This window comes from Galeopterus variegatus, unplaced genomic scaffold, assembly GCF_000696425.1.
Source record: "Galeopterus variegatus unplaced genomic scaffold, G_variegatus-3.0.2 Scaffold2797, whole genome shotgun sequence".
Classification (NCBI taxonomy): domain Eukaryota; kingdom Metazoa; phylum Chordata; class Mammalia; order Dermoptera; family Cynocephalidae; genus Galeopterus; species Galeopterus variegatus.
In genome coordinates this window covers 44,351-65,991 of record NW_007728908.1, presented here as the reverse complement: position 1 = coordinate 65,991, position 21,641 = coordinate 44,351, and the positions used below count along the sequence as shown (strand labels likewise).

Genomic DNA, 21,641 nt, shown 5'->3' with positions numbered 1-21,641 from the left:
TTTCCAACAGGGCTGCTCCATCTTTGAGAACAGAGGCTGGATGCTGTTCTCTTCTGTCTCACACAGAGCCTCACACAGTGCCCGGCACACCGGAGATGCTCAGTAAACGCCCGTTAATTGACTGAGCAAAGGATTGGTGTTTTCCTGCCCATGACCAACCTGCTGGTCCCTTTCAGGACCTGTCTGTTGAGAAAGGCCTGGAGCCAACTTTCTTTCTGCAAGTCTCAGGGTCCCCAGCTCTTTGGGATTAATTCCAGTTCTCCGATTCCTACACCCTTTGCCATGTTCCCCAAACCAGTTGTTCCACATGGGCACACCCATGATTAGACTGGCCTTTCCTCTGAGGACACTCCTCAGGGGAGAGATCTACGGGTCCTTGGGTGACAGAGGACAAGTCCCTGCTCTCTCACCCACCACTTCAGGGTCTCCGCTGCCTTCCCAGCCTCTCTTTCCACCTGACTCCTCCCTGCACACACCATCAGGATTCTCACTTCCCTCCCTTTCTCCTCCTCCACCAAGCCCTGTCTCCTTTCTCCATTTATCTAAATCCGTTTCATCCTTTGAGATCCATTTGAATCCCTGTCCAATCCCAAAGCCTCCCCTAGTACCCCTGTGCTCAGGGACCTCTCCTTCATTAGCCACACTGCACATGAGACACTTAGCACAAACTGCTCTGTGCTTTCTCAGATGGGTGGCAGGAGCCATGTCTTCTCTGTATCCTAATACAGGGCTCTGGAAGGAGCTCTGGACTTGTACGGAGAAGACCTATGTCTGGCTTTGGGCTCTGCTGCCTAAGTTGTGTGACCTTGGGCAAGTCACCTCACATCCCTGCATCTCAACTTCTCCGACTTTCAAATGGGGAATTCCAACAACTCCAAACCTATTGAGTGGTTGTGGTATTTAAAAAGGCATACAAAAATCATATATAATTGGGACTCAGTTTTTTTTTCCCCCCTTGGGTATGATAGTAAATACTCAATAAGTCTGTGTTGAATGAATACACATGTAGAGGTAGTCAGGTGCAAAGGTCTGGTGACATAGGCAGTACTGACCCTTGACAGGGAAGTGGCTTTTGTTTTTGGGGTGCTGTAGGGATTCCAGGATAGATGAAGAACTTAAGAACACAGAACAGTTCTGAGAAGCCAAAGGAAGAAGTCCTGATGGAAGACGGAATATCTCTTCCTGTGCAGCCCACGAAGTCCCTCAGGGTAAGACCTGCACAATTGAGATGTGTAGTACCCAGATGCCTAGGGCTCTGGCATTAGGTTCCAGTGGCAGCTAGTGGCCATCACCTGCCTGACCATGTGTGGGTGCGTAGCTGCCACTGGGAGCACACAGATGCACAGATTTGCTGGAAGGTGCTGGTTTAAATTAGCTAAACCTCATAAACCCTAAATTTATGTCACAAATTGTCTGGGAGTCAGAGAAAATGCATCTCCAAAACCTGCATTTGCAAAAAAAGGTTTATTAGGAATTGACCTTGGGCCTTGTTCCATCAGCAAAACTACTCTCTGGGGGAAGAAGCTCTTCAACCCATCAAGTACAAATGCATCCAATTTTATGTTTTCCCTCTCTCTCTTTTTGTATCTCCTTAACAATGAGGCTGAAAATGTGGGAATTGAGTTTGCAGATGCAAAAAGGCTTGGAAATTGGCCAGTCTCCCTGTAACCTAGTTCCTCTCTGTTCCACCCACACCTAGGGAGTCCTGGCAAAAGGTGTTCCTGAACACTACGCGTGCCCTGTCTCTCAGATACACACATGCGTGTGCATGCATACACACATACACAAGGACAAACACTCAAGGACAAACAGGAATGCCCACACCCTATGGTTATCAGCCCCATGATCTGAGGGAGACCTCCCCTTCCCAGTGTGAGTCCAGCCAGGGGCACAGGGAGCCAGGTGGAAATCAACCAGACCTGATTGCCTGGGGCAGAGCCAGCCTGGGGAAACTTACATTCTGCTTTGGCACAGATGAGGCAGGCGGTGGTGCAGTTGAAGAAGTTCAGGATCCCAGCTACAGCCACGCTGATGTCGGTGTTGCTGGGGTGGAGGTTCAGGGTTGTGAATCTCTGGAACTGGAACTTGACAAACTCCTCTGGGGCCACTTTGAAATGAGGGACCTGGGGGAAGAGCAAAAACGGGCAGCAAGGAGGATCCAAAACAAGTGAGAAAGAAAGAGCGATGGGTGAGCTAAGGCTGCAGAGGGCAGATTCTTTATGTAACACCTTTGCCACACACCAATGGGAGACAGAGCTTGCAGGACCCAGGGCACCCACTCCATGGGAGGAGACAAGATTACATCCTTGACAATGCGTAAGATAGGAAGACCCAGGACAGGAAAACATTTGGCTGGAGACCTGTAAAAATGTACTGTGAGTCTGATAGCTGAGGTCTGTGGCCCTGAGAAGGCAAAAGAATAGGTCTTTATTCTTAAGGAACTGCCTGCTGCTAGGCAGTGAGACAAATGGCTCTTGAAGGCATAATCTTTATAATATTTTATCTTTAGTTAATAAATCAGGACAGAGATGGCAGAAAGAGAAAAATGCTGCCCTGGGGACTGAGACAGGAGACCCATCAGCTCAGTTGAGCCAACAGGTGCATAAACCAACTCCAACAAACTTCCTGGTGAATGCCCAGGGAGAGTGCGGCCGCAGGGATGAGCTCCTCTGCAGACATGCATCTGGGAGAGGAAGCACCTCAGGCTGAGAAACCATCTAGAGAACCTCCAAATGGAGTCCGGTAAATAAATACCTGCTTCGGCTTCATTAGAACAGTGTCAGCTCCCCTCTGCATCTGTTACTGACATTTCCGCGAGGCACTGCACTGCTTTCTGACTCTCTTCTCCCAGGAAGAGATACTAACAGTCTGTGATGGCTGCTTTATTGGCGGCTTAGGCTATTTGTTAGGTAATAGGAAATTTTAAATGTAATAAACTGCCATCCACCTCAATTTTATTCTGCCACCCTCATTCCTGGTACCCAGATCTGGAAGAGCTGAAGCAGAGCATGGTTTATATTGATGTTAAAGCAAGCAAGATTGAGGGCAGACAGCAGGAAGAACTTCCTGGTGGTGAGTTGGCTGTCTTCTAGAATGGAATATTAAGAAATGATTGCAAATGAGAAGAAGTTGTCTTTGCCTGACCTGGCCCAGAGGTTATCCTGCCAGGAGTCTGGGAAGACGTTGAGATGGCCTCTGCAGGATTCTGCTACTTTATTCTTTTAAGTTTCTGGGAGAAGTCATCCAGAGACAAGTGCTCCTCTGAGACTGGGGTGAGAGGGAGGTAAAGATTTAGCAGAAACGAGGGAGAAAATTCCTGAATTCAACTAGGATTAGCCCTTGAACCATAGAGACAGGACAACCAATATTTTCCATCAGAGATTTAAAAGTGCAGAACGGGGAAGAGACTGCTGAGTTACAGAAGACGGCTCCGAAGAGTCAAGTTGATCTGATCTGGTGGGAGTCATAAGCGGTCTTTCTTCTTGCTTGTATTTTGCTTCCCATACAATCTGTCTAAAATGAATAACAATTGGACCTTGAGAGGAAAAAGGTCATAAAGGGGCAAGATGGAGGCCAAGGCTAGGGGCCAGGGTGGCCTGGCTGGCCGGTTTAGATATTTGAGCATCTCTGGCCAAGTTCCTCCCTGTGTGGCCATCCAGTCTACCGAGTTCCATTCGCATCTAACACAATAGAGCACCATCCACCAGTGTCCCCCAATAGTGGGGAGCCCCTGAGATACCTGTGAATCCATGCATCCTAGAGGTGGATTGGGGTAAGGACTTGTGAAGGTGAAGGACTAATGGGTTTAGAGTCTACAGACTTGGGTTTGCATCCAGGTTCTGCTGTGGGATTTGGGGGCAAATCACTTAACCTGTCTAAATTCCATTAAAATGGAGATAACCACAGGTGCTCCTTAGAGCTTTGGGAGGATAAAATGAGATCCCATGTGTGAAGGACATGATAGCTTGGTAACTAACATGTAGTAAGTGCTCAGGCAATGTCCTTTCTCCTTCCCTTCCCCTCTCTCCCCAAATATAGGGGCACCCACAAAGCTCTCAGAGCTGTGTGTGAAGGGGGTGAGGGATGGGGGCCTTCCTAGGAAGCCTGCTAGGGGATGGCCCAGCCTGATCCTGCAGATTCTCTCTCCAGGACAGAGATCAATCCATAATCGATTTGCAATTGCAAATGCAGCCCAGAAAGTCATCACGGAGGTGCTGGGGGCACAAGGAGAGGTGAGCAGAATGGAGGGGAGAGAAGCGAGGCAGAAAGCAGCCAGCCACAAGAGCTGCAGAGACGTTAGCAGCATTTAAAGGAATGAGCTCTGTGGTGAGAACTCCATTGCTTTTCCCTGGAGCTGGGGGGAGTCAGCGTAAGGCAGTTCAGCCTCATAAAATATTAAAAGAAATGCATAATCTGAACGGAGAGGAAAGGTTGCTCTGGAAGGCAACCAGACAAAGGAGGGGCACCCGCCTGGCAGTTCCCTAAGCCGTGAGCCTGTTTGGCCGGTCCGTGGCACAGGGGCCAGGTGACAGGATGGAGGGACTGGGTGGCAGGATGGAGGGGACAGTTGCAGATCAGGGACTCAGCCTCTGACGTCAAATGCCAAACGTAGTTGAGGGATATGTTGGCTGAGATGAAATAGCTACGGAACCCCAAGAGGAGGCCACTTTGGAGTGAGGGTCAGGAGGAGGACTGAAAGGCACAATGAAGAAAGCATGATAGGGGAGGAAGGAGAAAGGAGAAAAGAAAAGGCGAGAGCAGAGAAGAAAAAATTGGGGAGCTGAAGTCTTGGCGACCTCAATGGTGAAGATCAGAGCCATTGCTGGAATAACAACCTAACGCATATCTGAGCTGTTACTTGGAGCACAGCAAGAAAGATTCAAATTGAACATCAGGTCTGACTTCCTGGGCCGAGGCTGTGAGATGCTGGAAGTGACTGAGCAGCACAGAAGCAGGACAGAAGCTCCTTTGTGGCCTGGGTGGGTCTGAGTCATCATTCAGGATATGTGAGGGGGTGGGGGATGGGGGGTTGTCACCATGGACCCAGCACATGGCAAGAAAGCTCAAGGTCTCAGCCCAGTGGGGAGCAGCCAGCCACTGGAGGTGTGAGGCCAGCTGCAGCCCCACGGCTAGGAGAGCAGGCACTTGACTGTGCAGATAACAATTCTGAGAGTGGGCTCATAAAACAGGAAAGATAAATATTCTGCCCAAAGCTGCAGGGACTCGCCAAGCACTGTGATCATAAGAGATAAACCCTGGCATCAAGCGGGTAGGTTCTAAGAGGGCCTAGGGTAGGCAGAAGCCTGTCTGCAGCTCCCCTGCCTCTGCAGGGGTGGCTCGTGGAGGAGGCGTCCAGTGTGTACTACCATCCTATTTCTAAGAACCGGATCCTCCTAAGACTAAAGCTTCTGGAAGGCAAAGCCTTCCTCCCCATGTCCCTCCCTCCCCCTTCTCCCCAGCAAGCTGCATCTGCCCCTAAGGACCCGGCTAGACTGCCCTTGGGAAAGAGAGGGGCCGAGGAGCCACTTTCCCACTATCTCCCTCCATGTATCTGAAGGGGAAGGACTGATGAATTCCAGGAAGGACTAGGACTAGACAGAATCTCTGAAGTTCCAAGTCTGTGTTCCCGGGAGAAGGAGCGGGGGACAGAACAGGGAGGGGACTGTTACTCTGAAACTTGTCTCCTACCATCTTTTTCTCCCATGGAGCTAGAACTAGAGGATATGGACTCAACACTTGGAAATGAGAGAGTCCAGTTAGAGGTTTCACCTGAGGATGAATGTACTGCTTGAAGTAAACACTGGAACTGGTGAATGAGGAAGAAAGCAAAATAAAATCTCTTTTCCAGAGAACTTATAAAACAGAGGCTTTCAAACTTTATTTTAGCAATAAAATGTAGCAATGTCTTTCCCCAAAGGCATTCTTCCCAGAATCTCAATATATAAACAGATAGCCCTGGAGCTGCTCATGTAGACAGGAGCGTGGATGCTCAGGCTTCCGTCCTCTGGCCTCCCGCTGACCACCACCCTCGCCAGCCTCCCCTCTACCCGCCACATGCAAGGGGCCACTGGAGGCACCGCCATCAGACCCTAAGACTTGATGGAGCTCAGCTTGAAAATCTGCTGTCAAACATGTCCTCTGAGACCTTCCATCCAAACCACCTGGAGCAAAGTAAGTGCTCGGCAAAGAGCTGCTTCTTTCATTTATATTGATGTTGTTATTAATAACACCAGCCCAGCCTTGAAGGGCTCTTCCAGCACTTAAGCATCAATGATCTCTTTGGGCTCTGGGCACAGGCACCAGCCCACAGATATTTCCCCAACTCAGCCCAGCACTCACCTCCTTCTCCCCACAGATGTTGCTGATGATGGAGCTGGAGGCTGGGCTGGACGATGGTCCCAGGACGGCAACCACCCCCTTGGGGAGGATCTGACACACTGCGGCCAGCGGCAGGGGAGGAAAGGAAGCAAGGAACTCATCAGGTCGGGCTTGGGCCGGCTGCCCTGCCTGGGCTGCAGCCTCGTGTCCGGATGGTCCCAGGACGGCAACCACCCCCTTGGGGAGGATCTGACACACTGCGGCCAGCGGCAGAGGAGGAAAGGAAGCAAGGAACTCATCAGGTCGGGCTTGGGCCGGCTGCCCTGCCTGGGCTGCAGCCTCGTGTCCGCAGCCTTCACCCACGGCCCTGCCTTCTGCCCAGCCCTTCCCCAGGCCCCTTCTCCAACCCTTCCAAATCCAGTGTCTCTCCTTCTCCGCCTGGACTACTGGGCTCCAGGACAGTTTTATTGGAGTTTATGGACAGTATTAAATGAGGAAATGACCCAGGTTATGACAGCGTACGGCCACAGCCAACAGGGTGTATAAATCGTCTGGGCTGTCACTGAAGGACAGAGGCTAAAGAAGGAAACCTGCAGATCCCACCCCTGCCTGGCCTGCCATGGGGTGGGGGGAGCCCAGCATGGCTGCTGCTGGGGTGGAGGGCCCAGTGTACAATCTCTTGGTCCCCCCAAATATAAAGAGGGTCTGGGAGGAAGAAAGGCTGACAGGCAGAGGGGCTAAGAGGGGCTAGAATGACTCAGACAGAGAGGAAGAAAGCAGATTCAGCTAACGTCACAGAAAGGGGGAAGAGAGAAGAGGAAAGAGAAGATGGGAGACAGAGGTAAAGAAGGAGAGGCAGAGACGAGTCTCACCGGTCAATGCCCCTTGGTTTGCCTCACCTGCCTGGTGCCTGGCACCGTGGCTGCCCTGCGCATGGCAGGTCTGTCCTGACCAACCTCCATGCCTGTGACCCTGCACTTCCTCAGTGGCAAGGCACCGTTCCCACCTCTACTCTGGATACTCTCTCACCTGTCCAGGATCACTGCAAACACCGCCTTCTCTTTAGACATTCCTACATTCCTTTAGATGGAATCAATCCTGCCTGGGGCTCCCAAGGCCCGTGCTTTGTGCCTCTATTCTAAGACACTTGTAACTGCGTCTATTTCAGTGTGTGGTTTAGACACACTCTCACTAGATTTCAAACCTCTTAAGGGCAGGAACTGCCTACGTTTGTCTTCAAATCCCTGCTTCTCGTCTCCTCCATGTTCAGCACAATGTGTTCCAGATAGCAGGTGCCCAATTCATATTAGGTGAATGAATGTGTGAATGAATGGGACAGTGGTCAGAAGAGGAGGGGAGAATCTAAGATTTTAAAGTGCAAGAGACTGAGAAAAGAAGGAAGTGAGAAGAAGGGGGAAACACAGGGAGAGAGAGCATGAAATAATTTTCAGCACACACACTGTGATATAACCAACAAGCTGCCTCTTAGAATATGCATCAAGGTTTCCCATTGCACAACATGACATCCTTGTCTACAAAATCCAAAGCTTAACTCCATACACTTTTCCTCCTACTCACTTTAGGAGTCAGGCAGAGCCATTTCCCAGGCTAGGACACTGAGGTTAAGGGGCCAGCACAGGGTTTCTTGCTGAGTCACTTGCAAAGCCAACCTGCAATCTGGATGCTCTCTCTCTTTGGTTAGAGTCCCAACCATTGGCCAATTCAGCCAAGTGACCGCCGGAATGGGGCACAGGTGGCAAGATAGAACAGCAGGGCTCAAATCCCAGCATTGCAATTTATCATAGAACTATAGATCTGTGAGGTCTTTTCTTAGCCTGAGGCTTGGGAAGGAATCCCACAACATCCTGAATCACAGCTGACTGAGAGGCTACAGGCAGAGGGCACCTGGAGGGACTGGTTGGTCCTAAGCGTCAGAACCATCTCCAGTGGCAGAAGTAGCCATGATCAAGCTGTTTCCACATGAGTATCTCATGTGAGCTCAGCCAACTTAACTCTTACCGCCTGCTAGGTGATTAAGATCATCATCCCTACAACAGCCTCAGAGGGAGGTCTTATCTCCTGATTTACCAATAAAGAAACAGCATCCTAGAGATGTTAAGCGACTCACCTTAGGTAACACACCTGAACAAGGTCAAAGCCAGCATGTGGACTCAAGCTCCTGACCCCATCTAGTGTTCTCTCCACTCTCTCGCAGCCACCTATTTTGCAGCCAGCTCTTCTCAGCCCCTTACGATTGAGGTCCCCCTGCCAGCCTCCTTCTCCTGAATCTTCTTTCTCCGAGGTCACCACAGCCCGCTATTGCTTCTCCTCCCACTTTTTGCAGCATTTGATGTTTGCTGATTTTATTGTTCTTTTTAACTTCATAATGCCGTCCAATCCTGACTCTCAAGCAGGTTCTCTGATCAGTCTCTCTCTCTGCCTTTGCTGACTCCTCTTCCTTATCTCTCCTGCTGAGTTCAGGTGCTACCCACGCCTCTCGCTCCCTGGGCAATCTCATCCTTGCCTGTGGCCTTCACCCTCGTCTCTGCCCAAATGAGCCTACGCTCTCACCTATGTCCTAGGTTATAAAGTCAAGCTCCAACCCCCCGCTAGACATCACCACAGGGCCTTCTCTCTGGCATGTCACACTCAGCGTGGCTGAGTAAAGCACAGTCATTAAGAGCATGGACCCTGATGCAGAGCTGTCTGGGTTTGAGACTCAGCTCTGTCACTTACTGGCTGTGAGACCTTGAGCAAGTCACCAAACCTCTCTGGGCCTGTCTGCTCACCTATAAAACTGGGATACTAACAGTGCCTCCTTCGTTGGGCTGTTGTGAGAATTAAAGTGAGTTACTACACACGAAGTGCTTTGCATGGTACCTAACACACTCCACGACCCTTCTTATGATCCCCACTACATCATATTTGCTACATATCTGTCATAATCTGATTCGATCTTCACGTTTCTATGAAAAAGATTCATTTTTATCTTCACTCTACAGATGGGGAAACTGACGCTCAGAAACTTCAAGTAACTTGTTCAAGATCACTGAACAGGGCTTGCAGAACCGGGCTTGAAACTGGAGATCCATCTGGCACCAAAGCCTATGCTCATAACCACTCTACTCCCCTGAGCTCCCCAAGCTCAAAGCCACACTCAGCCTTGACTCTTTCTTGCCTTCCCTCACTAAACCTGTTCACTTGCTGTATCAACCAGGGGCCCAGATTCTGACCATCTGACCTGCTCACCTCTGAGGTCCCCTCTTCCCTATTCCCACTGCCACTGTTCCAGGTCATCCACTCTTCACAACCTGCCTGCCTAAGGGGTCTCCCTGTCTCCAGGAGTCTTCATGTCCAGTCCATTCTCCAAACTGTGATGCAGAGTCTAATCTTGAAGCCTAGATCTGGGTGATCCTCCAAGGGAGTGCTTGTCTTATTCACCAGTGCATCCTCCAGACCTAGCATGGGGCCCGACACAGAGTTATGTGCCCAATAAATAGCTGCGGAGCCACAACGAAGCCTGCTCGGCGCCTTCCATGGAAAACTGGAAATAAACTAAATGTCTAGTCATAAAGGAATAGATATAGAAAGTGTGGGTCATATGCCCAAATAGAATATTATTTAGGCATTTAAAATTAAAATGCTTATGAACAGTTTATAATAGTATGAAAAATATTTATGTAATAATATTGAAAGAAAGAAGCAGCATATAAAATTATACATCTATCTATATGAAGGCTACAACTAAGTATATACAGAGAATAGCTATACATTGAGGAATGATTGGAAGATGTTATGAAAGCCAACATTTAGCGAGCATTAATTATGGCCCATTCAAAGCACCTTAAAGGAATCGACTTGTTTAATTCTAAAAACAACCTGATGAAATAGGTAATATTACCATCAGCCTCATTTTACAATACAAAAACAAGACAGAAAAATTAAAGAGTAGAGTCTAGATTCAACTGCTCAACCCCTTAGCCCTGGACCAATTCCTACAGCACTGCACCATGCAGCCTCCCCCAGCTAATGCCATCAACTGGAATGTTCATAGAGACCACCCTGGCCACTGGAACACTGAGTGATTTTCTTCCTTTTTTAATTTTAATTTTTCTACTTTCTATAATAAGCATGTATTCCTTTTATAACATAACATAAAAAAATACAATGCTATACTAAAAAAAAGTCTTCTAATGAGCAAGTAAAATTCAAGTGGGTCTGATCTCTTCAACATCCTACCTTTCCTGCCTTTTCTCTGTCATGTCACCTCCTGCTTCACCTCCAGGTCACCCAGAACACACTCGTATCCCCCTCCCTGAGCCTCTTTCCAAGTGGTTATCTTTGTCCAGACCAGGGGTTCTTAACCTGCTGCCTGGGGTCTGTGTGTATAAGTCAGGGGTGTGTGAACATATGGGGGAAAATTACATCATTATTTTCCCTAATCCCTGCTGAAATGTAGCATTTCCTTTAACTCTGAATGTAGGCAGTAAAGCACAGTATATTAACAGTACCTGTGACTTTGTCATCAACAAAAATCACCAGTGTTTTCATATCACATTCCAGTGCTGTGGATATCTTAAAATACCGTTAGTATTCATTACTACTTCAAAATTATTCTAGTACATAGACCCGATGCTGGGCTTGGCTATTTAATACATTAAAAAAGAAGCACATATTTTAATTTATCACCATTAAATTTTTTTTTTTTTTTTGTGAACGGCTGCACCGTGCCCAGCCAGTGAGCGCTGCGGGGCCATCCCTATATAGGATCCGAACCCGCGGTGGGAGCGCTGCTGTGCTCCCAGCGCTGCACTCTCCCGAGTGCACCACGGTGTCAGCCCATCACCATTAAAATATTTTAACTGCATTTCCATATAATTGGTTTCCATGGTCCTCCTATCCATTTTATTTTATTCATTTGAAAGCATTTTTCTGAGAAGGGGTCCATTAACATCCCCATCCTACCACAGTCTTGGCCCTCTCTCGCCCTTCTGCTTGGTAAACTCCTACTGATACTCCAAAGCCCAGCTCAGTCCCCTAGGCAAGAAGGCATCTCTCCCTTTCTATATTTGCATCACGCTGTGACTCTGAGTCAGCTGCCTTTAGGAGACAGGGACAGCTCCCTTACTCTCTGAATTCCTGCCAGCTTTTACTCCAAGCAGGCTCGTGATATTGGGCCTCAACAGAGGGAAGTTTCTCCTGAAAATAAATTCTTATTGAAGGCCAAAATTCCATATTCCCAATTCCAAAATCCAAAAGGCTGTGAAACTGATGTTTTTCATCAAACTCATTTGGTGGCAAAATCTGACCTAAATAGACAGATGGAAAGCTGTTTATAATGTGTGAATACTCGAATATAAGTATGCATTTGTTTGAGTATGGGATGTTACTGGCAAAGTTATTTAATGTATGCTATGTGCACCACAGGACTTTTCCAATGTCTCACGAGTTCTGGATTCTAACTAGACACATCTGGCCTCAGGGGTGGGTGCACCTGTGCCTGCTGTTCTGAGCTCCTCCCACACATGTCCACATGTCTGTCTCCCTCACTGGATCGTACACTCCTTGAGGATAAGGGTCAGGTCTATCCAGTCCTGGCAAAAAGGAATTTCTCAACAGATGTCTGCTCAACTGAATTGAAATGATCCAAATACGTCCAAAGAAATTGAATTATCATCCTCCCAGCAGCCATGTCCTGGGGATTCCCTGGGATCTGGGAATTGATCTTTCATTCCCTATGAAGGATGCCCTGCTCGGTAGAAATGGAAATCACTTATAAAGAGCCTCAGCTCTGGAGCCGCCCCCTCCCCCACACCCCCAGACTCTGATTCTGCAGTCCCTGCCTGCCTGTGTGAGGACTCTGAGCAGTCTGTGGGGGGACAGGAGGAGATGGAGATGGGCTTTACTTCTGGTTACCAGGGTGCAAGGAATGGAGGCAACATGGAGACAAGTGACATTGCCATGGCAGCTAAGTTTTCCAGCCAGCAGAGGAGTTGAAAGGCAACTGTCAAAACAGCCAATTGAATAAAAGACCATGCTGGGGTTTTGTAACCCCATGCAAGGACTTCTTCCCTTCAAAATGCCAGCTCTGGCCTGGATTCGAAGTCCCCTTAGAAACCTGGCTGGGCAGGAGGGGCTCATGGGAATTTACTCCTTCCCTGAGCCTTCTCAGATCTCTCCCCCCAGACAGAGAGCAGCTCAGGGAGGGGAGGGTCTGGCTGTGAGGCAGACTTCCAGAGGGGTCGATCATAGGTGATGATCGCACTGACGGCAGCCCCTCCAGGGAAGGGGCAGCTTCCTGGGTGGATGAGAAAGTGAGTCCCCCTCACTGATGGTGTGACACGTGACGAGCTACTAAGTCACTCTCTGAGCCCATGTGGGAAACCATCCTGGCCTTCCAGGGCTGACAGAGATGCAGGGCAGAGAGAGCTCAGAGTCCTTTGTAGAAAGACACTTCAAGGTGCTGGAGCCGAGCACAGCAGGAGGGCAAGGTCTCTCTTTATGCTTGTTTATATCACACGCCACGCACAATGCAAAGCCAACTGCCCAGGGCAAGGCAAACCTTTGCCTCAATCAACTCTGAAGAACGGAGATCTCCTGAGGGAAGCATTTCCTTCTGAACTTCTCGTAAGTGGACAGCGGGCCAAAGGGACTGGCCCTGCTGGTCCCCAAGCCAAGGAAGGGAGCGGGTAAGGATGCGAGTCCAGGTCTCTGTGCCGTCACGCCCACGACAGGGTCCACCTGGCCAGAGCTCCCCAGCGCATCAGAGAACTCAAACCCACCATCGGTTCACTACACCAGCAGCACATCGTGCACAGCCCTCAGCCTGGTCCCAAACCGCGAGTCCAGGTCTCTGTGCCGTCACGCCCACGACAGGGTCCACCTGGCCAGAGCTCCCCAGTGCATCAGAGAACTCAAACCCACCATCGGTTCACTACACCAGCAGCACATCGTGCACAGCCCTCAGCCTGGTCCCAAACTACAGTGCCAGTAGCAGCACCGTTTCCTGGGCTTTCCTTGTGCCCAGCACCTGCTGACAGCCACACTACCACCCTGAATCCTTACCGTGGCCCTGAGAAAGAGTAGTTCCTACACTCATTCTACTACTGCTGCTAGGTAAAGTTTATTGAGAGCTCACACTATGCCAGGCACTACTAGCATCATCTCATTTAATCCTCACAACCACCTCATGAAGTGAGAACTCTTCTTATTCCACTTTACAGATGAGGAACGCCAGGCATAGGAGAAAAGCCCAAGGTGCTGAGAGAGCCGGCATTAGAATCCCGGTGCATCCAACGCTGGAACCTGAGTTCCGAGCGCTAGTCCACACTGCTCTCCAAGCCTCGCCCTCTCCTCTGCCCTCACAGAAACTCTGTCTTAGCCACGCCCATCTGTCACTGCGCCCAATGTACTCTGTTTTTTCCTGCCTTACGCCTTTGCTCCTGCTATTGTGCCACCTACCTGGATACCTTCTTCCCTTCTCTTCACCTATGGAACATTCCAAGGCCCACTCAAGAGGCCTTACCTGACCACCTAGCCCAGTAGGCCTAGTTCTGACCTCCTGCTGCCCTGTCTGTGCCACTTGCTGGCCTGCCTGCAGAAGAGCCACCTAGAATTTATGTCACTTTGCAAATGCATGGGTCTTACTTTTCCTGGAAAAGATCATGAGCCTCAGATTCTCCACCTGTAAGACAGGGGGTTGGACCAGCCTGCCTGCAGAAGAGCCACCTAGAATTTATGTCACTTTGCAAATGCATGGGTCTTACTTTTTCCTGGAAAAGATCATGAGCCTCAGATTCTCCACCTGTAAGACAGGGGGTTGGACCAAATGATTCCTAAGCCCCGTAATTCAGTGCATGTCTGGGTCCATGTTGTGCACACGTGATGTGCGTGGTAACTCAGAGAAGGGGGGAACAAGGAGTATTTGCTGAGTGACTCACCACTATTTGTATGCTGTTCTCCTCTGGCTTCTTACTTTTTTTTCTTTACATTGACTTTAATTCATTCTATTGAACTGATGGAGGGATGCTAACCCTCATGTATTAGTGAAAGCCCCAAATCACCAAAGGTAACACCCATGGAGGCTCGGGAGCCTGTGCAGGAGCAGCAGCCACACAGAGCCCAACATTGTGCACCCAGCCCCACTCCAGGTGCGCTGGAGCCGTGCGAGGCCCCAATAACCAGTGCACCTCTGGGTTTCAAGGAGAAACGGATGGATAGCTGATAGCACACTTGGCCTCACAGAGACCAACTGAGGCAAAGGAGAGGGGGTGACAGGGAGGCCCCTGCTTGCAGCTCTGCAGTAAAGTAAACCTCCAACTGGCTCTGGCAGCAGCGGGGATGGTGCCTTGGGGCGTTCAGGTGGTAAAGGGGTGGGCGCTTAGCTGGCTCTAATATCTGAGCCGCAGGAGATGCCCTGATCTTTAGGAACAGGGGAGGACGATGCCTTGTGGGAACTCCTGACAAAAGAAAGGCTAAGGTGGAGATAACACTTGGAAGGGCCAGGCAGAGATGACCTAAGAGGTCTTGTCCTTCCTTCCTACTTCAGACCTGTGGGCTGTGCAGGGGAGCTGGAGAGTCAAACATCAGGAACCCTGGGGCGATGACAGTCAAAGGGCAGAGGTGGGGGACGTCTGACGTGTGTTGGAGGAAGCTCTACAAGTGACCCTCACTTTACATAATCCCACTGTATGAAAATCTGTCCATTTGAACCAGATAGAACAGGGGGTGATTTTCTCCTCATATCTTTCCAGCTTCCAGATTGGCTATTAATTAACGCCCTTTGTGATACTTTCCATCTCCAAGCCTCACTTTCAACCATCAGATGAGGGCTGGCTTCTGGACTCCAGCATTGTTAGCTTCTTTACACTTCATAATCTTTGATTCTTATAATAACCATTGCTTCCCTTGGCTGACTCTCCCATCCCAAATATTATTCATGAAGTGTGATGTGCACAGAGCTTCTTGAAAGCCACCTATTACTGAAAGTAAGGCACATCTGTACCCTGTTGGATTTCCATGGCCCCAACTTCAATCAGAGCCTCTACTTTCCACAACCAAAACCATCATCACTAGGGCCTCTTTCAGCCCCTTGCAGCAGATTCCCTGGCCACAGGGTGATAGGTGTGGGGTTGGGGGAATCTTCCTGGGCCCCAGAGTCACTCCCATATGTTTAAATTAATCATGTGAATTGGCCCTGGGCCACTAGCCCAGGGAAAACACTGCCTTTGACATTGAGCAGCAGCTGGCTCGAGGTGGCCCACTACAACTTCCAAAGGCTCAAAGCTGTCAGATGCATCAAGCCCAGAAAACTGGAAAGAGAAGGGGAATATCCAATTACGATGGATGTTGACATTAAGCAGGCCACTGGAGAAGAGCCTGGGGGACAGTGCTGCAACAGATGTTCGGCTGAACTTTGAAACAGAAGACAGAGACGATGGTAAGAGGCTGGGAGGAAGTCTGCTCAAAAGTGAGGGTGTCAGAAGAAAGCCCATGACAAAAGCCATAGCTGTCACTTCCTGAACACCTGCTCTGTGCATGGTGCTAAGCACCTCACCTGCACTATCTCATGGAATGCTCTGAATGACATTATGAGGTGATAATACCATCATCCCCATTTTACAAATGAGGAAACTGAGGCACAAAATGGTTAAACAGCCTGTCCACATCACACAGTTAATAAATGGCAGAGCCAGGATTTAAATCTGCTCAGTCTGATTTTAAAATCCCTGCTCCTAATACTCACACTACACAATCTCCCCAAAGTGGAGACTGCAGAGCTGTTGGAGCTCCTCCACTCAGGAATCCTGTTCCCTTCCCATCTTCCCTCCCCCATCACTGGTCCCCAGTCCCTGCTTTAGCCAACAGCATTAACCTACCACTCACCCACCCCCTTACTTTGGGAGGGAAAGAGCTGGACAAGAACCTTTCTATGAACTACCTGGGTGGTATTTAAGACTCATTGAGGGGGACACTCTGGCTTCAGATGAAAGGCTTTTGTGGCAGAAAGATCCAGAAGCCTTCTTTTCTAACAAATGCTAATCATGCCTCAAACATGCTGACATGTAAAAGCTGAACGGGACCTCTCGCTAATAAAATACCTGGTGCCTAAAAGAAGAGCATTTTAAAAATGCCCAAAGCTCTGTATGTGGAATAAAGATATCAGTTTCCTTTATTCCCCTGACTCATCTGGCTTAATATTTTAGATGTATTGACTTTCCTAAACTACACTGCATGGGTCATTTGGAGAGGAAATTTACATCTGCTAATGACACTATCCACAATGGGCCAATCTATGGTCTCAGTTCTGCCAGGAACTCTGAAGAACTTCAGAAAAGGAAAGAGGAGCTGGTTTTTCAAAGTATGGACTACAGAACTATTTAGAAATCTGGACCCCTGGCTGAGACCTGCTCTGCTGGACAAAGAAACTGCAGACTGGACTAGGAGATTCACAAGAAGCCATTGCTGGTATTTCTGATTTCATTTGGAAGATCCTGGGAAATCTGAATCGTCCTTTCATTGTTCTAGAAATAAATCTCTAGGACAATTGGAATTTTTGTCTGTTCCTTGCTAAATCCTCATTGCCTAGAATATAGTATGATAGGCACTCATTAAATATTGATTGACGAACTGAATAATCAAATGAACAACTATTTTGGTACTTGTTTCCCCATGCCCTCTTCTGGGGGAATCTGTGCCCATAGATCCTGCTGGCTCAATGGCCCTGTTCTGTGCAGTATGAACCATTCTCAGTCACAGCTACTGGACCAGGAGTGGACATTGTCCCCAGGTGGAGTTATTAGGCAGTCTGGCCAACACCTGCAACTTGTGAGACTGGCCACACGGCAAGATGAGCTGGACCAGTCAGATCCTCTACCTGGGGAATCCAGACTACGAGGCATGGAGGGAAGCTGCCACTGAGGTGCACTCTAAAGGGAGACTATAAGCCACCCGAGAGCAGGGACTGTGTCTATTTTATTTTCTGCATTGTTCCCAATGCATGATACCCTGAATCATGCCTAAAACAGAGTAAATGCTCAATAAAAGTTCCTGAATGAATAAAGAGAAAGTAAATTGGGCCTAGGTGGCTGTTTTGGGACAGGTGCGGGAGGACTAAGCCAGGGAAGTCAAACTAGCAAAGTGGGAAGAGCAGGGATCCAGCACCACAAGAACATTTAAGGAGAGAGAGAGAGAGGTCTCCTGAGCCGCTGCCTTCCTCCCGCTTACCCTTTCTGGATCCTACCTGTTGTGCTAGTGCCAGTGTGAATGAGTTTCTTTTCTTGCAACCCTAACAGCCCAGACTAGAGCATCGCTGGATCTTCAGACGGAAGAGCAGATGTCTGACATACGTACCTGAGCAAGTTGTTTTTTGTTTTATTTTGTTTATTTGTTTTTGCCACTGAGTGTTGCTAAAGGTTAAAATGGATTAGAAAGGGACTCTTCAAAGTCTTAGGGAATAGATGTTATCATCTACCTGGGCTGATGGGCTAGTCTCCTTCCCACTGAACTGGAGCTTTTCATTTTCAGCCTAGCTACAAGCCACTGACCCAGTAACTTGGGCCTAATCCTGTAAAGTTGCAAAGGTAATACCAGCAACATGCCTGAAGATTGCAGGGGACATGTAGTGGATTGTGTACTGGGCTTGCAAGGTCCAGGCCTAGCTCAGCCATTGATTAGCTCTGTGATCGGGCAAATTATTCAATGTCTTTGGGCCTCAGTTTTTTTCTAAATTGGAGGTGATAACACTTAACTCTTGGGTAATGTAAGAATTAAAAGCAGTGCCCAGTGCATAGTAGGGTGGGACAAGAATCCATATATGTGATTGAATGGCCTACTATGTATGTCTATAAAACACTGCAATTCACAAATGATTTCCTATATTTAAGTAATTTAAATCTCACAACTTGCAAGATTTGCAAAGCAGAGCCTAGCATTCCTATCTCACAGATGAAGAAACTGAGGTTCAGATAGGATAAGTAACTTGCTCGAGGTTACCCACAGAGTGAGTGGCCAGACTCAGTTTTCTCCCAGGACACTGCCCATAGCACAAGAAAGCAAGACAAGCAATCAGATGTCTTGATTAAATGACAATGGCTAAGCTATGCTACGGTTGGCTGTATCACTTCTTTCTTAATCACACACGAGACTTCATTTGGGGATGTGTGTATGTAATGTCCAGGAGGTTAACGAATCAATATATGAAGGAATGAATGCATGGGTCGATGAATGAATGCACGAAAGAGTATTCTGCCTTAATACTACTCCACACATGGTTACAATAAAACCTGGGATCTCAACCAGGTTGAGAGCCTCATAGGGCCTCCTGGTGCATACTTCTCTACCTCCCCTGGGAATATCTATCTATATCAGAGGCCTGGCGATGGGTGCAGCTTACACCACCAGCTCATCCTCTGCCAGCAAGGGATGCAGAGGGCAGCCCTGCCCATCCTACGTACTGGTTTCTGCGGTCTCATACTCGCTGTCTCTGAGAAGCTCAAAGATGTCCACTTCGACCTTGGCCTTGCCGAGCCTCTCAGGAGCACGGTTGATGCGGTTCTTGGCCAGGGTGATGGAGAGCCGCTCCCCTCTGCTGCACTCCATGGGGTCGTCCAAGATCGCAGCTGTGGGCAGCAACCACATGGACACAGTTGGTACTCTACCTGCTACTGTTACCCCTCCTCTAGCCTCCCCCCACTGCCCCCTTCCTCTTCCAGGCAGCTCCCCAAATCCCTCTCCACCCTGCCATCCTCAGAACTATCTCCAAAGCAAGTTCTCTACATGCTTAAGGGTCTCGGGTTGTAGACAGGTGTAGCAGTGAATTCTGATGTGGATATGCTCCTCTGGAACCCTGTAATACCAAGGCAAGCCACCAGGGGTCCTCTCTGCAGGTGGTCCCCAGGCCCAGGCACAGGGATACTCTTGGCTGTATGCCCACGTGCACACAGAAGGCACACGTGTGCAAAGGAAAGGAGAGAGGGGCTGTCCTCTGAAAATGGTGTTCTGGGCATATGAGAAACTCCCCCTGAGGTGAGAGAGGGTTAGAAGAGACCAGGTTTGTGAGGGAGAGCCATGGTATCAAGGAGCAGCTGCAGGATAGTGCTGAATGCCGGCTGTCCAGGCCTCGACACCAATGAACCATGTCACTTGGGTGAGCTGCACAGTCTCTCTGAACCTCTCTTCCTCACTGAGCAATAGGAATAGTAAGACAACCTCACGGGGTTGGTGTGAGGAATCAATAAGATACTGTAGGCAAGTGGCACGACACGTGGACTTAGTGTGACAATCAGTGTGGACCACTGGAGGGGTGCAGTGGCAATAGTTACCCAACTCTGGAAGCAGTGTTAAGTATAAGTGTTACAGTGTCGCAGAGAACTGGGTTTAAATCCCAGCTCCACCCCTTATCAGCTATGGGATCTCAGTTTCCTCACTTGAAAGAGCCCACTCTTTGGGCCCTTTTGAAGATTCCATGAGGTAGTATGTGCTCCAACAATATCTTGCACACAGTAGGCACTTAATAAATCCAGCTACTGAGATGCTTCATTCTCTTGATAGAGTTGAAGTTACAGAAATGAAAATCTCCACACAAAATCTTGCACACAAACGTTCACAGCAGCATTATTCAGAATTGCCAAAAAGTGGAAACAACCCAACTGTCCACCAACTGATGGATAAATAAAATGTGGCTTATCCATATAACGGAATATTATTTGATAATAAATAGGGATAAAGTACCGATACCTGCTATATCATGGATGAAACTTGAAAACATTATGCTAAGTGAAATAAACCAGGCACAAAAGACCACGTATGAGATAGTTCCATTTATACTCACATAAAGCATCCAGGATAGGGGAATCTATACAGAAAGACTAGTGGTTGCCCAGGATTAAGAGAATTGTGGAGAAGTGGGGAGTGGCTGCTAATGCATATGGTGTTTGGGTTTTTTTTGGACTGATGAAATGTTCTAAAATTGATTGTGATGATGGTTGCACAACTCTGTAAATATACTAAAAATTACTGAATTGTATACTTCAAATGAGTTAATTATGTGGTATGTGACTCATATCTTAATAAACCCATTATAGAAGAAAAAAAAGAAATATCAATTTTATCTTTCAGAGGTTGAAGACTCAGAAAAGCAACACAGGAAATCAAGCCAAAGAAATTTCACCAATACATGGCCATTGAATCTGTGTGGCTGGTGTGGACAGAGAGACCCAGGTTCCATGACGTCTCTTCTATGTATTGCTCCCAACCCTACTGTGACCCATCTCACAAACCAAAAACTGGGACACAGAATACTACAAAGCACATTTTTTCTGATTTGTGGATTTATTTATATGCATAACCTCCTTGAACCATAAAAGTTAAATTTCATTTACTCAGGGTGCCATGCATGGGGTAATAGAAGTGTGTCCCAAGACCTAGGCAATAAAGTGGGCTTCTGTGAATGAACTAGCACACCTGAGGTGACTAGTCACCTGCAGGAGTGGCCAAAGGATGGAGGACGTGTGACTGAAGAGTCTGGGAAAACTTAAAACCCCCACCAAGGTAAGCTCAGGGAAGCAAGACCAGAATGAGATGGTCACTCAGGGAGCAGAAAGTGAAGCAGTAACACTGTGCTGTAACAGGATGACAGCTCTGGGACTGGAAAAGATGTGGAGCAGCCCAGAGGAATGATTCTCAAATGGTGTTCCTTGGCGAGCCCCTGAGCTCCTTCAAGAAGTGGAGGGGAGGCTGCCTGGGGGGGTCCGAAGCCCCCTGCCAGCTTCAACCAGCACAGCTCCACACCCACCTGTTTTAGATACTGAGGCTTCACATAATAATTGACATGGGAAAAAACGATGAGCCTAGCCCTAGGCTATGGAAAAGAGATATCAAAAAAGGTCAGAAATCAGCAATGCCATCCAGCCCAAGTCATGGGAATGAGACACTAGATCCACGGTGTGTGAGCTTCACATTTATTCAGCAACGACGGTGGTGTAAGTGCTTAGTGGACACAATCCCATGTAATCTCTGCAACAACTCTGTGAGACGGGTGTTTTATCTTCACTTGGAGATGAGAAGTCGGAGGTCAGAGGGCTCACATGACCTGCCCACGCTCACAGGACTGGGGGGTGGTAGTGGAGGGAGGTGATCACAGGTCAGCCTAACCACAGCTCACCCTCCTTCTCATGAAAACTTGTCTTCCCAGGGATCTGCTGCTAAGAAGAGGGTGTACTAGGGAGGGTGCCTGAGCCCCTTGGGCACCATAAAGGAAGGCTCACCAAGGCAAATCAACTCAGACACTACTAGTAACAGGCTGGACTCTGGACCTCTGAAAA

The 21,641-nt window shown here is 48.5% G+C and overlaps 1 protein-coding gene across 1 annotated transcript in view; it reads right to left on the bottom strand.

Annotated features, from left to right (window-relative positions):
* The window catches only part of GRIK4 (glutamate receptor, ionotropic, kainate 4), a 173,269-nt gene extending 154,312 nt beyond the window's left edge, over window positions 1-18,957 (bottom strand). Inside the window, exons 1-3 of the mRNA XM_008583023.1 lie at window positions 18,774-18,957; window positions 6,340-6,437; window positions 1,958-2,123 (exon numbers count right to left, since the gene is read on the bottom strand). Of these exons, the coding sequence (XP_008581245.1) occupies window positions 1,958-2,123; window positions 6,340-6,437; window positions 18,774-18,957 (448 nt within the window). The remainder of the gene's footprint in view (window positions 1-1,957; window positions 2,124-6,339; window positions 6,438-18,773) is intronic.
* Window positions 18,958-21,641: the final 2,684 nt, after the last annotated feature.